Source organism: Trichoplusia ni (assembly GCF_003590095.1).
Source record: "Trichoplusia ni isolate ovarian cell line Hi5 chromosome 14 unlocalized genomic scaffold, tn1 tig00003057_group13, whole genome shotgun sequence".
In the NCBI taxonomy this organism is placed as follows: Eukaryota; Metazoa; Arthropoda; class Insecta; order Lepidoptera; family Noctuidae; genus Trichoplusia; species Trichoplusia ni.
In genome coordinates, this window is record NW_020799729.1 from 2671 (window position 1) to 15771 (window position 13101).

Here is a 13101-nt window from a genome sequence, read left to right on the forward strand (position 1 = left end):
TCGATCTAATAACAGCTGTGGAGAAATTATTTACTCTACACATGTTGCATTGAATTCCTTGATATCGGATTGTGAAATGTAGGCCAGTTCTTTTATTTTATAAAACGTTTTATTAAATAGAGCCAAGTTGTCATTTGTTCTTGGATATTCACTTTGGTATTTGTATTTATCGAGGCCCGAACTATGGTAGATCCTAAGGTTTGTCAACTCTTAATGGTAAAAATGTGAACCGGAGTCACCACTCACTTAAATATTGAGATTTTACTAAATTCAATTGGTAAAATTCCGATAAAATCTTTACTTTTTTAACATATCCTTAGACTTTACGGATCAATATTCGGGCTATTAGAGTAACATTAGAAAACCATTATAAGGAATTACAGATTTATTTTTTATTTTTAAGTCTTTGTCGTACCCGTATGGCATTGCACTAATACTATCTACTTCATCATCTGCAGGTTAGTATATGTCCTTTGTAAACCTTTGTGTTCTGCCTTACAAACTAAGTACAATATATTTAGGTACGTAACTTGTAACGTGGTCGTTCGAAGAAGGTTGCAACGGCGTATGAATATTTAATGTGTTAGAACAATATTTGTGTCGTGTTCAGCATACGTCTAAATACCTGCTATGGGTTGTTCTACTCTTTCGCAAGTCGGCAACTAACTGGTACTAAATATTTCAAGATGAACTGACAAGTGTAACGCCTTTGGGACACCTACAAAGATTTATAAAGGTCATAATGTCAACAACAACAGACTTACTCAAGACGTGGTGATAGGCCTCCCATGTTTGTGTCTGGTAAACGTTACTAATCGCTTTAACTGTCTTGTCAATCATTTGTTATGATAACTACATAGCAGCCGTTCAAATTATCTGCTGGCTACAGACGCTCAAATCTTTTGTTTCTACTTACGTCAGCGCGTATTCTTCAACTCAAGTGTATCTTTATCTCGATTTTTTAATGAGTATCTTTGTTTAATTGTATTTAGACGTGTCTATCTTTAAGATAAAAAGAAACTGTAATTACGGTCAAATATGACGAACGTGGTTTGTTATTATTAGCAACATTCATTTTAAATTAGAATAGATTACGAAATTACCTACACAGGTACGTGATATGGGAAAATCCAGGGCACTTCATATAACTCTTGACGAAATCGTGCTTAAGCTTAAACAAACCTTATGTCACTACGTAATGTTTTCAGGAATCACATTATTTAAACAAAGGTGTAAACGATATCATATATTTGCGAAACTGATTACACATGAAAAAGTCCACCTAAGAATGTGCCAATATGGTGCACTTGATAAGACAGCATTGCTTATGGCAAACAACTTGGAAAGCGTTAGAATCTCGGGATTAATTTTCAGAAACCCACCACTTTTTATAGTTGACTAAAATTGGGCAACCGTTACAACAATTTCGTAAGCAAATTCGTCTTCATTCGTCTCGTTTTGTCACTAGCTGGTCGTAAAAAAATGTTTAGGAAGTCGGCAGTTGGCAGTTGATAAGACTATTATCAAATAGAATAACGTTTATCACAAAAACTTAACCGCGTAACAGTTGGAGGTCCGCAAAAACTTGGCCTTGCTACTGACCGCGAACGTCGATTCCTGCTTCAGTGGATGGGAACGTACTGCAAGCAAGACGAGCGTTTTTTGTCACTTGCCTTGCATTACTCATGGTGATTTAATAATCTTGATAAATATTCACTTGTTCCTTAGTCAGTTCATTTGTTTATAGCCATAATACGTTTGCAATATAGAATTTCCATAAACCTAGGTCGAGTCAAGATCATAGCTGTTTAGAAATACATTGGACTCTGTACTTATGATAAATCTAGCAGTTACAGTTTTGTGTTTGTAACTTATATGATTTTCACATATTCAGATTAGAGGTTTTAAATTCACTTATTGAGTGAAATCACCTTGAGAACACTAGGTCTTCGTATTCTGAACAAGCAAAGCAAGTCGTAACGAAAACACTTGGTTCCCGCCTAGTTCATAAACAATAACAATATTACGCAAACCACCGTCAATATTTTTGCATTTCGTACTTTGATATACCTAACGCTTATACCACTAATGAGCTACAACAGACTAAAAATAGAATTGAATAATCATGATCAAAGATCAATCACGTTCATGTTCAAAGGCTGTAAGAAAATTTCCTTTGCTTACCTACGTAGCATTTAATTGCGGTAATAACCAATATACCCAATACTAGTTACCAAAAAAAAAACACGTACTTCTTAAACACGTTCATTCTTCAAACATTTTGAAGAAAAGTATCGCCGTTTCTGCAAACACAAATTCTTGTAATAAACGATAATACAATAAAATCCACAATTTTCAATCAGTGTGTGACGGCCTACAAATACCTCTTACCTACATGATCTTAATTAGACGATAATGTCTAATGAAACTGTTTGCTTTTGAAAACAGTGGTGGCACGCATGAGCACGCGTGTCGAATATCTTGTGTCACGGTTAGTGGCCACAACTCGTTCGAGTTTTAATTCGTAAAAAGCGGTGCACTCAATAACAGTAATTGGTATAATGAGTCACTCCATGTTGATTGTATTGCAATTATTCTACACCATCAGAACTGAAAGACTAATTAATTTTGAGGCCGGATCTTCGAGCGAATGTTGACGCAGTAATTGCGTGTGTAGGTACGAAGGTTAACTGCACCATTCATGTGCACTTGAATTCAAATATTAACGAAAAATCCAGAACTTTTTGCAATTTTTATGAGTTTTATTTTAGTACGAATGTAAAGTTTGCAGGCTAAGACCTACTTAATTGTTCCTTATCGCGTATTACTTGATAAGCGGCTAATAAACCCATTTGAGAATTCAAAAGCACATTCCAGGTCACATTGTCCATTAAACTGAAGTACTACTTAACATTGTGTCTTAGCACTCTTAGCCTTGCGTTCATTTCACGCTGTTATCGAAATCGATAACATTCTATTTTCAACTTGCTTTTTTACCTCCAAAGAAACTCCGGAGACAGTAACTGCACTTATGACTCATATGTACCAATTAGATTAATTATTAGCGTGAAACAAGTAAATTCAATATTGCCACTGCCACAGTTAATAGCAATGCAATGTCAAGACTGTCAATTCACACGATACCGATAAGTTGCAATAAGTAATCATAAGTCAACCTTGTGACGAAGTTGAATGATAATAAGTTGAAGTTGCCCCCATTTCAATCAGAGGCCGCCAAATCAATTGCGAACGTTTTCCCATTGTACCTTCCACTGACACATGTACCGGTGTCTAATAAGGTGCGCGGCCGGCACAATGTGAGACCTCAGCTCTTAAAAGGCTCGCACCATGCGTTTATAGCAGCATTCCGACTATTTTGATGAATAACATGCAATGGATCGAATTAATTCACGCCAACAAAATTCTTTTTCGCTATATGTTAAGTGAAATTAGTTACGGCTTGCCGTACTTACATACAAGTGATTTTCTACAATTTTATACTTTATTATACCACATTCGTGATAGCATCCACTGGCTTGTTGCAGATAAATTACTAGCAAACATCAAATTTCCTCTTAAAAATTGTGTTTATTTTCTAATTTTATTCTTGACAGCTGCTCATTAGGGTAATTAAACTAATGCGGTGTGTGTCTATTTTCAGAAACACGAGGGGCATAATAGACCACCAGTATGGGGGCCATGTTCCGCAGCGAAGAGATGGCTTTATGCCAGCTCTTCATACAGCCCGAGGCGGCTTACACCTCCGTGTCCGAGCTGGGAGAAGCCGGCACCGTACAGTTTAGAGACGTAAGTACTAATCACAAAATTTCCTCTTTTTGCCGTTGAATGCAAATGGTATCTTATTTATCCAAGAAACAATGAGTCGTTGATTTGGAGAATTATGTTAAATCTTCGTCATCACTGAACAAGGCTTCATAAACATGAACTGTTTTTCTCTAAACGTAAAATTCGTAATTTCGCAATACCTGTTTCAGACCTTGAAACTTTGAAGGCAACGTTCATAAACACCATAGGGAAGTGCTTTCCGGACTTCAGTTGTGCCAATTACTCTTAAATTTGACAGCGTGATTATACATGCACATATATTATTTATAAGGCCAAATTTCAAAAATATAACGTTCACATCCTCTCGCATTTACCATTTATACTCATCTAGTGACGCGAAAAAAAAGTCGTTGCATAATCATCGGAAAGTTGTAAGCGTGACGAGTTAGTTGGAGTTGTTCGATCGGGTAAGGTTAGCGAGCTGGCAATTTGGGCCACTTGAAGGTGGTCCAGCAAGGTCTGTCTTCGCCCGCGGCCATGCAACACGGGCATAAATTATTCTGTCAGATCGCAGTTGCTTGTAAAAGGTAGCAGTTGAAATATTTTTCCTTATGCAGGTTGTGGGTATTTTTTTCTTTGATTGATAAGACTAATGATCGAGTTGTTTCATGTAAATAGTGTTGTGAAGGTCTTCATCTCGGACAATTATTTTCATTAAGCATTGTAATGGAATGATTCATGAGTTTTAAGAACTACTTGGTATCTTACCGTCAGTTGGCAACTGCTTGAGTGGCAGGACTGAGATAAAACATGAACTTGTGTTCTTATCTAGACTTTAGAGATCAATGATGTTGTTTTTGTGTGTATTGTACTATCTTATAATACTTTATATCTTAAAGTAAGCTGTCGTTGAGCGATTGTTTCATACGATAATGCAGGAGAGGTAAAATAGGTTTTTATTGCACACAGATAATATAACCTTTGGTTGGAAATTTAAATACCCTGATGTATAATTTTTTCTTAAACTTTTTTAATAAGTATCAATTATTAATATTCTAAAAGATTGACTTTCATATCAAAACTATTTCTTTAAATGACTATACCCACGAATAAAACTCATTCAATGATAAATCAGTCGAGACAGTCATACGCAATACTAGCGGAATAAAATCGCAAATTCGCAATGCATCTGCGCGTGCGCCTCGCGAGTCTTGGCTCACCATGACGAAGGATGCAATGTTTGGCCGCTAAGGTTAGGCCTCCCGCCGGACCGGTTTCCGCCATGACACCTGATCGCAATTTACACCACAATGACTTTATTAACATAGAATTCACATAAAAATCATATGTGAGAATATAATGAAAACATTAAAACAATGAAGTACCTATTTAAATCCTATAGTAATTCAATAGATTTTACTGTATTTTTTATTGCTCTTCCCGTAGTTATGGCGTAATTATATGCAGATAATGTAAATTAGCTCTCAGTAGGTTTTGTTTTACATTGTTACTCTCAAGTTCGTTCTCATAGTCCAAACGATTCTCTGTAAAAACATTTGTCTGGCTGAAGATGTCGCGAAAGTATCATGTTCTTGCTAGAAAGCTCTGCAAATACAAAAAGCCAGTCACCCAGTAATTATTTAATAATAATGAAACTCAATACTGGAATTTTTCAAAACATGTATTTTTTTACGATGGTTCTTCTATAGCCCATATTCTTTACCTGTGTTTGTCTTTCTGCACGTGCACACACTTATGCCGCCGAATTTAAAGTACTAAATCCTGTTTGTTTAGCTGTGTTATATTAGAGTGACAACAAGGTCATTCAACTCTCCGATTCGAATATTTTTTAAAACAGGGCATTTTGTAACATTTCTACAGATGTTGAACTATTTCTCACAGCCTTGTTCTGTGGTACTTCATCTCACCCACGCACTAAACACTCGCACAGTGTTATGTAAACATGATGGTAATTTCTAATCAATAAATCTTATACCAATATAGTTATACAACTATAATCTTGAACGGGCAAAGTTTTTTGACACGATCTGTGTCATACTTTTTGATTTCTGAGCATCGTGTATTGATATTTATTCTTACAAAGTTGAGACGAGATTTTGCTCTACACGTTTTAAAGTATCTATTAAGCAAATAATATTTTGAATCCATTAGAAAGATAATAAAAGAATATGTGAACATTAAACAATTACAAAGATTAAATGCTTTAAAGTTTATTAGAAGTTCAGACGTAACAACTAAGCTGTTATAGATGCACATAAAGGTAAAACGACAAGCGTTAATTTCATTCACTCATTCACATCCAATTTGATCAATTTACGTTTGAGAAATAAAATAAAAAAATCGATGGGAATCGAAGAAATAAAGATTAATATTTTAATTCTTTTTCCCCGTTATTTATTTTTGTACGATTTAGATGGAAAATACTTGACTTTAAAATACTAAATATCTAATATATGACAAACTATTTACACATTTAAATTTTGTCGTGCAATTACGTCATACGACTAGTTAAATAAAACTAGAACGCGCTTTGCATTGCCAGTTTATCTATGCTTACATTTAAGGAATATTTATACTAAATACATAGTTGAGCTCTATTAGGCAATAAGTCGAGTTATAAAAACACGTTAACGTTAGTCTTTTTGCATTCAGCCCATATTACCAAAAGGACCAAAACTGTATGTTAATGTAAGATCTAGTCCGTCCGAATACTCTTTGTTGAGCATAGTTCTCAACTCTAGAGGGCGATTCTAATTCCTTGGTTCATCGGCATCATCCACAGCCATTGTCCCCCATTTCTCATGTCAATTTTTTACGGTTCTGTGCCAGCCCCATCCAGACTTGACCTGAGACCGTTACTATATCATCGACTCCGGGAAGACGGAAGCTTCTTTTATCTTGCCTTAGCCAACATTCTGTCACCGCTATAGTCCACCTGCCGCCTCTTCCTCTTGTCAAGTGGCTTGCGCAGCTCCACTTCATCCTCGTTATTGTGACACCGACGTCCCGAAGTTTGGTTCGTTTGCCCTTAGAATTAGAATATTCTTTATTGTACACCATGGAATTACAGCAGTGATTCTTAATACATACAATGTTAGGGTACAATGGCGGTCTTATCGCTAAAAGCGATATCTTCCAGACAACCTTCGGAATTGCCCTTGCTTATTCATTCCTACCTATTCCCAATCTAGACATCTAGTTATATCGCGGCCCTGTCTAGTTTTTGTAAAACCCTAAGGCTAAGCTTTACAACGCCATTGTTCATTTGGCTGTAGTGGATATTTCCATCTAGGTTTTAAATTAGATAAGCAGCGGTTTGTGCCAAATTCATATGTGTTATTCGTACCTCTCTTCAGATCCAGTCCTTTTTTAAAGGCGAACAAGGGGACATAATTTCAATATCTGGATGCCTTTATCTGTTATTATTATTAATTATCATCATTCTTGTAAAACATACAAAATCTGTCTTTTATCAGTTTACAATGTCAAACCATATTTCAAAAGTAATCGTATTCAACTGACAATACAATATATCTACTGTTAAATAGGTACCTACCTGATAATTTTGTCTTAAAATACACCAGACTGAAGTGTCGAACAAATTAAACATAATTATCCGCCGGCATTTATGGACTATCGACAATGAAGTCTAATAGAGGACAATTTTAACGAGCAGACAAGCTCAAAATAAATTTCTTGAATATTGTGTTACAATATCTTCAAAGCAATTTTGTAGCTAATGATTTTTTTCTTGAAACTTGTATTATGTTAATGAGAATTTTTAATTATAGTAATTTGAACGCGTGTGTACTCACCATACACAAGAGAGTGTTATGATTCGGGTCTTACAATGTTTACTGAAAGTACTTACTATACTGTTTATAAATAGAGACATTATGTCACTAGTTGTTGTAACATTTGTAACACAATTAAACATTATTGTTAAAGAACAATGTTAGGTCTCGATGATGGTGTCACTATGACTAAGTGTAATAGACTTTACTGTTAGCACGACATCTCAGCAATAGGTAATTATTTGAAACATGATTGTAAAAATAAGCATTTTGATTAAATAAATATCAGCTTAGCGTTCGATGGCACTGAGATGTACAACATGAAAACAGTCATCCTGCAACGTATTGTATGAAGTCATATTTGAGACGAAATAATTTCGGAGAAAAATAATCTTAGCAAGGACTTAGTAGGTATATACAGCGCTTACATACGTCAACATCAGACCAAATCCGGATCCATTTTTATCCAAACAACCAAGATGTCTACTTAACTCACTTAACACATCTTCCTATGAACACTAATCCCTAATTTATTAACATAACCTTCTGTTTCCAGTTGAATCCGGACGTCAACGCGTTCCAGCGTAAGTTTGTCAATGAAGTCCGTCGCTGCGATGAGATGGAACGCAAACTGCGGTACATTGAGGCGGAGGTACATAAGGACGGAGTCCACATCCCCGCGGTCAAGGAAGCCCCCAGAGCCCCTAACCCGAGGGAGATCATCGATCTTGAGGTGAGATATTACCCCGAAGAAGGATAGACCTTTAATAAAGGTGTCAAGCGGTTTTGTACCACCTGATCATGTAGATAAGATACATTATTGCATTAAGGGTTGATTAAATTGCTTATTTGAGAACGACATTTACAATACACGTGATTTTGAATTGTGATTACTATGGGCTTATGTGTCTTAGTGGTCTCCACCTTCTCATCAATCGTACCGCCCCACTTATTTCTTTATCAGAGCTCTTTTAGTCATGATCATAATCATGATATGAGAGAATATTGAGAGTCTAATTTTACATTCAGCAAAACTTTGCGCAGTAGTATGCGCTGACTATATGAATATTGTATATTATATGAATAAGTGCGTACATGACAATTGCAACGCACAACTAGAAAAGAAACATATAATTAGAATTGCAGAAACTGGTTCAAAGATTACTAATGAATGCTGACTACGTAATGTGGAAGAAACTAGCGTGTACTACTTAATCTTATGTTAAACTTCCTGTTTTTAACGTACAAACCTATTATTGCAATTAGAGCAGGGACTGAAAGGGGTTACGGTATAAGGTTACGCTACCGGTATAAAATAAGTGTACCTTAAAAAAATAAAAGTTAGGGTATACCGCTATTTAACCTTTATGCGATATCGGTACCGAAAAATATAGCGTTGACAGTTGCGGGACGTGGGCGAGGGGTGCGAGGCACCGAAAAGGGTGGTCAAGGCCAAGGCACGACCGTGCGCGCCGGCAACAATCCTGTTTTCTTCGTCTTTCCATCTTTTTCATACCTTTATTTAGTAACGGCTAAGTACTGCTAGCGAAATATACCTTTTTATATTGGCAGTGGCGTAGCGTGGGTGGGGCGGAGGGGGCGGCCCGCCCCGGGCGGCAGCCCGCGGGGGCGGCAAAATGTCGCCGTTGAAGCGGGTTGAGATCTGATCTATGATTCATTCATTTCATTACACAGTATAATTTTCCATTTTTATATAAAATTTTGCGCACAAAGGATTTTTTAAAATTTATTTAAAAGAAAAATTGCTAAATTACTGACAGAGCTCTTTATAAGGTTTGTTTGTTTACATACGAACGGCAACATCGCATCACGCCGCGCCGCCCGCCCGCCGCGCCGGCGAGGCAACGCGCGCGAACCGAGTTGATCTGAATCTGAAATCTTTTGTTTTACGAGTCGGCCCGTGTCGATGCCTCTCTTTCGCACTCATTGAATTAGTACTACGCATTCATTTGTAGGTACTTTGTTTGTTTTAGTGCATCGTGAAGTGCCATTACGCAATCACGCATTACTCGTATGTTTGTTTTGCGAGAGTTTTGGATACGGAACGAAAGTCGTTTTGATTGTGTTTCGATCTTTTAAATACTATTGAATCTTCTAAAACTAAACATTTAGATCTTTACCCAATCTTTGAATTAGTTTTTGAAAATGAAAAGAGTCAAAGAAAGCGGTGCGGAATTCCGCAAAAAAAGGGCTAAGAAAGCAGCAGATGCGAAAAAGTCTCAAGGTGCATTACTGAAATATTTCAGTTCTAGTTCTGGTTCGAAAGCCACGTTAACGTCTTCGGTGGCATCCTGCAGCAGTGGAAGTGATTCCAGTGTAAGTAGATATATGATTCCTCCATCTAGAATCGTGTGTGGCCTAGAATTACTCCAGTTATTTTAGACATTTTATTGGCTGGGTCGCTCGCAATAAATTGCAAGGTTCTTTATCTAAAGTAAAAAATCAAAATGTGTATGTATGTGCGTTTGTTTTTAGTTGTCAGCTCTATAGCCTAAGCCGCTAAACAAAATAAGATGAAATTTTGTATTGGGAATGTTTTGTAAATGTCTAGGAATATTTTCTTTGTTTTTTGATCACTTGATTATTTATGGTAGGTAACATAATTTTTCATTTAGCCGCGCCGTCACCAAAACCACTTTTGTTTTGTGATAGTTAAAATACTTATTTGAAATTCTAACGTGTCTTCTAGCCAATATTCATGGGAATACATAACTTATTTTACAGGCACAAGAAGAAGACGTGCCTGGCGTCGCAGTTGGAAGTAGTTCTGGTCCCACCACAGAGCAGGGTCAAGACGAAGTCGACTCACCAGATGTGCCTCAAGCATCTAGTCATAAGCCTGCAGAAAAAGTGAATGTTGCCAAAGAAGACATAATTGAAATCGTGCCTTCTGCTCCTGCCGAAGTCAAAGATGTGAATCTCGACGATGTAGGTTGCTGGCCTTCTCCTATGACCGACGAAGTCAGAACGCTTCTAGTACGTCGCGGGTCTGACTCAGTACAGCACATCGATTCCAAATTTGCCGATGTTGTTCGCTCAGGGACTTCAACGAAAGGCGGTACCCGAAAACTAACCAAAGAGTGGTTCTACAAACCATTATCTAATGGCGAAAAGGTTCTCCGAACATGGCTGGTGTACTCGCCTCTGAAGCAGTCTTTGTATTGTTTTTCTTGCAAGCTGTTTGGCAATTCCGGCTCGAACTTCGCATCTGAAGAAGGATTCAACAAATGGTGGAAGCTAAATCCAAGAATCGGAGACCATGAAAATAACCTGGGCCATGAACAGAGTTTCTTGAAATGGAAGGAGTTGGAAGTTTGCCTGAACTGTAAAGCAACCATCGATCAGAAACAACAAGAAGTTTTCGAAAGTGAGGAGAAGAAATGGAGGGATGTATTGTACAGGTTGCTGAATATTATCCAGTTCTTAGCCAAACAGAATCTGGCCTTCAGAGGACATCGAGAAGACATTCGAGGAGATGATAGTGGCAATCGCGGGAACTTTCTAGAGTTAGTGCACCTCCTAGCTGAATACGATCCTCTTCTAATGGAACACCTGACAAAGATAAAGCTGGGAGCAAGAGTGTCAGTTTCATATCTGTCTCCAGAAACCCAGAATGAATTTATAAATTTACTGGGACAGCAAGTTCGATCCACCATCATCCGTCGTATTCAAAAAGCTAAATATTATTGCGTAATCTTCGACAGTACACCAGACATCTCCCACAATGACCAAATGAGCCAAGTTCTGCGATACGTACATATCGAAGGAGAAAAAGTCGCTGTGGTAGAATCTTTCATTGACTTCTTCCAACCAAAAGGAAAAAATGCAGAAGATCTCAGCAACGATATAATCGCGAAGATAACATCAGACGGACTGGACATACAGAATCTGAGAGGACAGGCTTATGACAATGCTGCCACAATGTCAGGGATCCACAATGGAGTTCAAGCCCGGATTAAAGCACTAAATCCGAAAGCTCTATTCGTTGCATGCACAAACCACTCACTAAACTTGGCTGGGGTACACACTGCTTCTGAATCAGTGAATTCGGTGACGTTTTTTGGAATTCTAGAGAAGCTATTTGCCTTCTTTTCTGCATCAACTGTTAGATGGAACGCTTTGGTTGCCGTCACAGGTCAAGCAGTGAAACGAGTCACTGAAACGCGTTGGAGCGCTAGACATGTAGCTGTCAAGATGCTTAAAAATAAGTTTGAGGGAGTTCTTGAGGTACTGGAACAATTAACAGATTCATCTCAAACTTCCGAAACAAGATCGGGAGCCAGTCTTCTCCTGACAGCCATGCAGTCATTTAACTTCCTAACTTTTCTTGGCTTTTGGGCTGCAGTGCTACCTGAAGTAGATGACGCACAGATTTACCTGCAGCAACGAGGACTAAGTGTGGATAAGTGTGCTCAGAAACTCTGCGCTTTGAAAACCCTCTTAGTGGAAAGTAGAGACCGTTTAGTGCAAGAAGCAATTGACTTTGCTAAGACTCTTTGCGAAAAACTCGGAATCGAACTCAAAACGAGAAGAATTCGCAGGAAAAAACGCATGCATGGCGATGAATCTTCTGCAGATGCAGCTTTGTCTCACGAGCAGGAAATCCGTCGAGAGGTGTTCGCATCATTGGACAAGATCATTCAAGAAATGACGACTCGATTCCAGCAAATTCAAGAAATATCGGACAAGTTCGGATTTTTGATGCCAGCAAAACTTTTGGACAGCAAGTTCGAGTGTGATCTTTCCCATGTATTAGAAGACATCGACAAGGACGAGTTTCAGATGGAGCGGAAGCGTCTCCAGCAATTTATTGCCTGTTCTGAATCAGAGGAAGATATAAGTGGTAAAGGACCACTGGAGCTCCTCCAGTTCATTCAAAAACTGAATCTCGGAATTTCGGTTCCAAATATAGTCATCTTGATTCGTATATATTTGACTTTGGCGATTAGTGTGGCAAGCTGTGAGAGAAGTTTTTCGAAGTTGAAGCTAATAAAAAATTACCTCAGATCTACTATGAGCTCCGCTAGATTATCAAACTTGGCTATATTGTCGATTGAACAAGAATTGGCTGCTAATATTGATTTTGACAAAGTTATTTCTGACTTCGCTGCTCATAAGGCTCGTAGAATCCGCTTGTAAAACCGCTCATCCAATTTTTCTTCAATAAAAAGTATCTCATTGCCTGTGCAATTTAATTTTAATTAAGCACCTATAGAATGGGGGCGGCAAAGTGGGTCTCCCGCCCCAGGCGCCAAAATGGCACGCTACGCCACTGTATATTGGTACCCAAAAATTAAGGTACCGAAATAAAATTAGGTATCCAAATATAGCGGTAACAATTTTTTTACGGTATGACGTCATACCGTTATTTAAACATACCGTAATTTTCGGGTTATTCAGTCCCTGTTCGCCAGACTTCTATAATGACGCTTATGATCAGTCAATAAGAGGACATTTCCACAATCGACTGAGCCATTTC

General features: G+C 37.8%; 2 protein-coding genes across 2 annotated transcripts; both read left to right on the forward strand.

The window, feature by feature from the left end:
* The first annotated feature begins 3633 nt into the window (after positions 1-3633).
* On the forward strand, positions 3634-8376 carry LOC113506408 (V-type proton ATPase 116 kDa subunit a-like). The gene is made up of 2 exons (XM_026889258.1): positions 3634-3807; positions 8158-8376. Exons 1-2 carry the CDS (start codon positions 3691-3693, stop codon positions 8359-8361), a joined length of 321 nt encoding a protein of 106 aa, XP_026745059.1. The 5' UTR covers positions 3634-3690; the 3' UTR covers positions 8362-8376.
* Positions 8377-8648: 272 nt separating this feature from the next.
* On the forward strand, positions 8649-12761 carry LOC113506409 (zinc finger MYM-type protein 1-like). The gene is made up of 2 exons (XM_026889259.1): positions 8649-9938; positions 10347-12761. Exons 1-2 carry the CDS (start codon positions 9768-9770, stop codon positions 12759-12761), a joined length of 2586 nt encoding a protein of 861 aa, XP_026745060.1. The 5' UTR covers positions 8649-9767.
* The last annotated feature ends 340 nt before the right edge of the window (positions 12762-13101 follow it).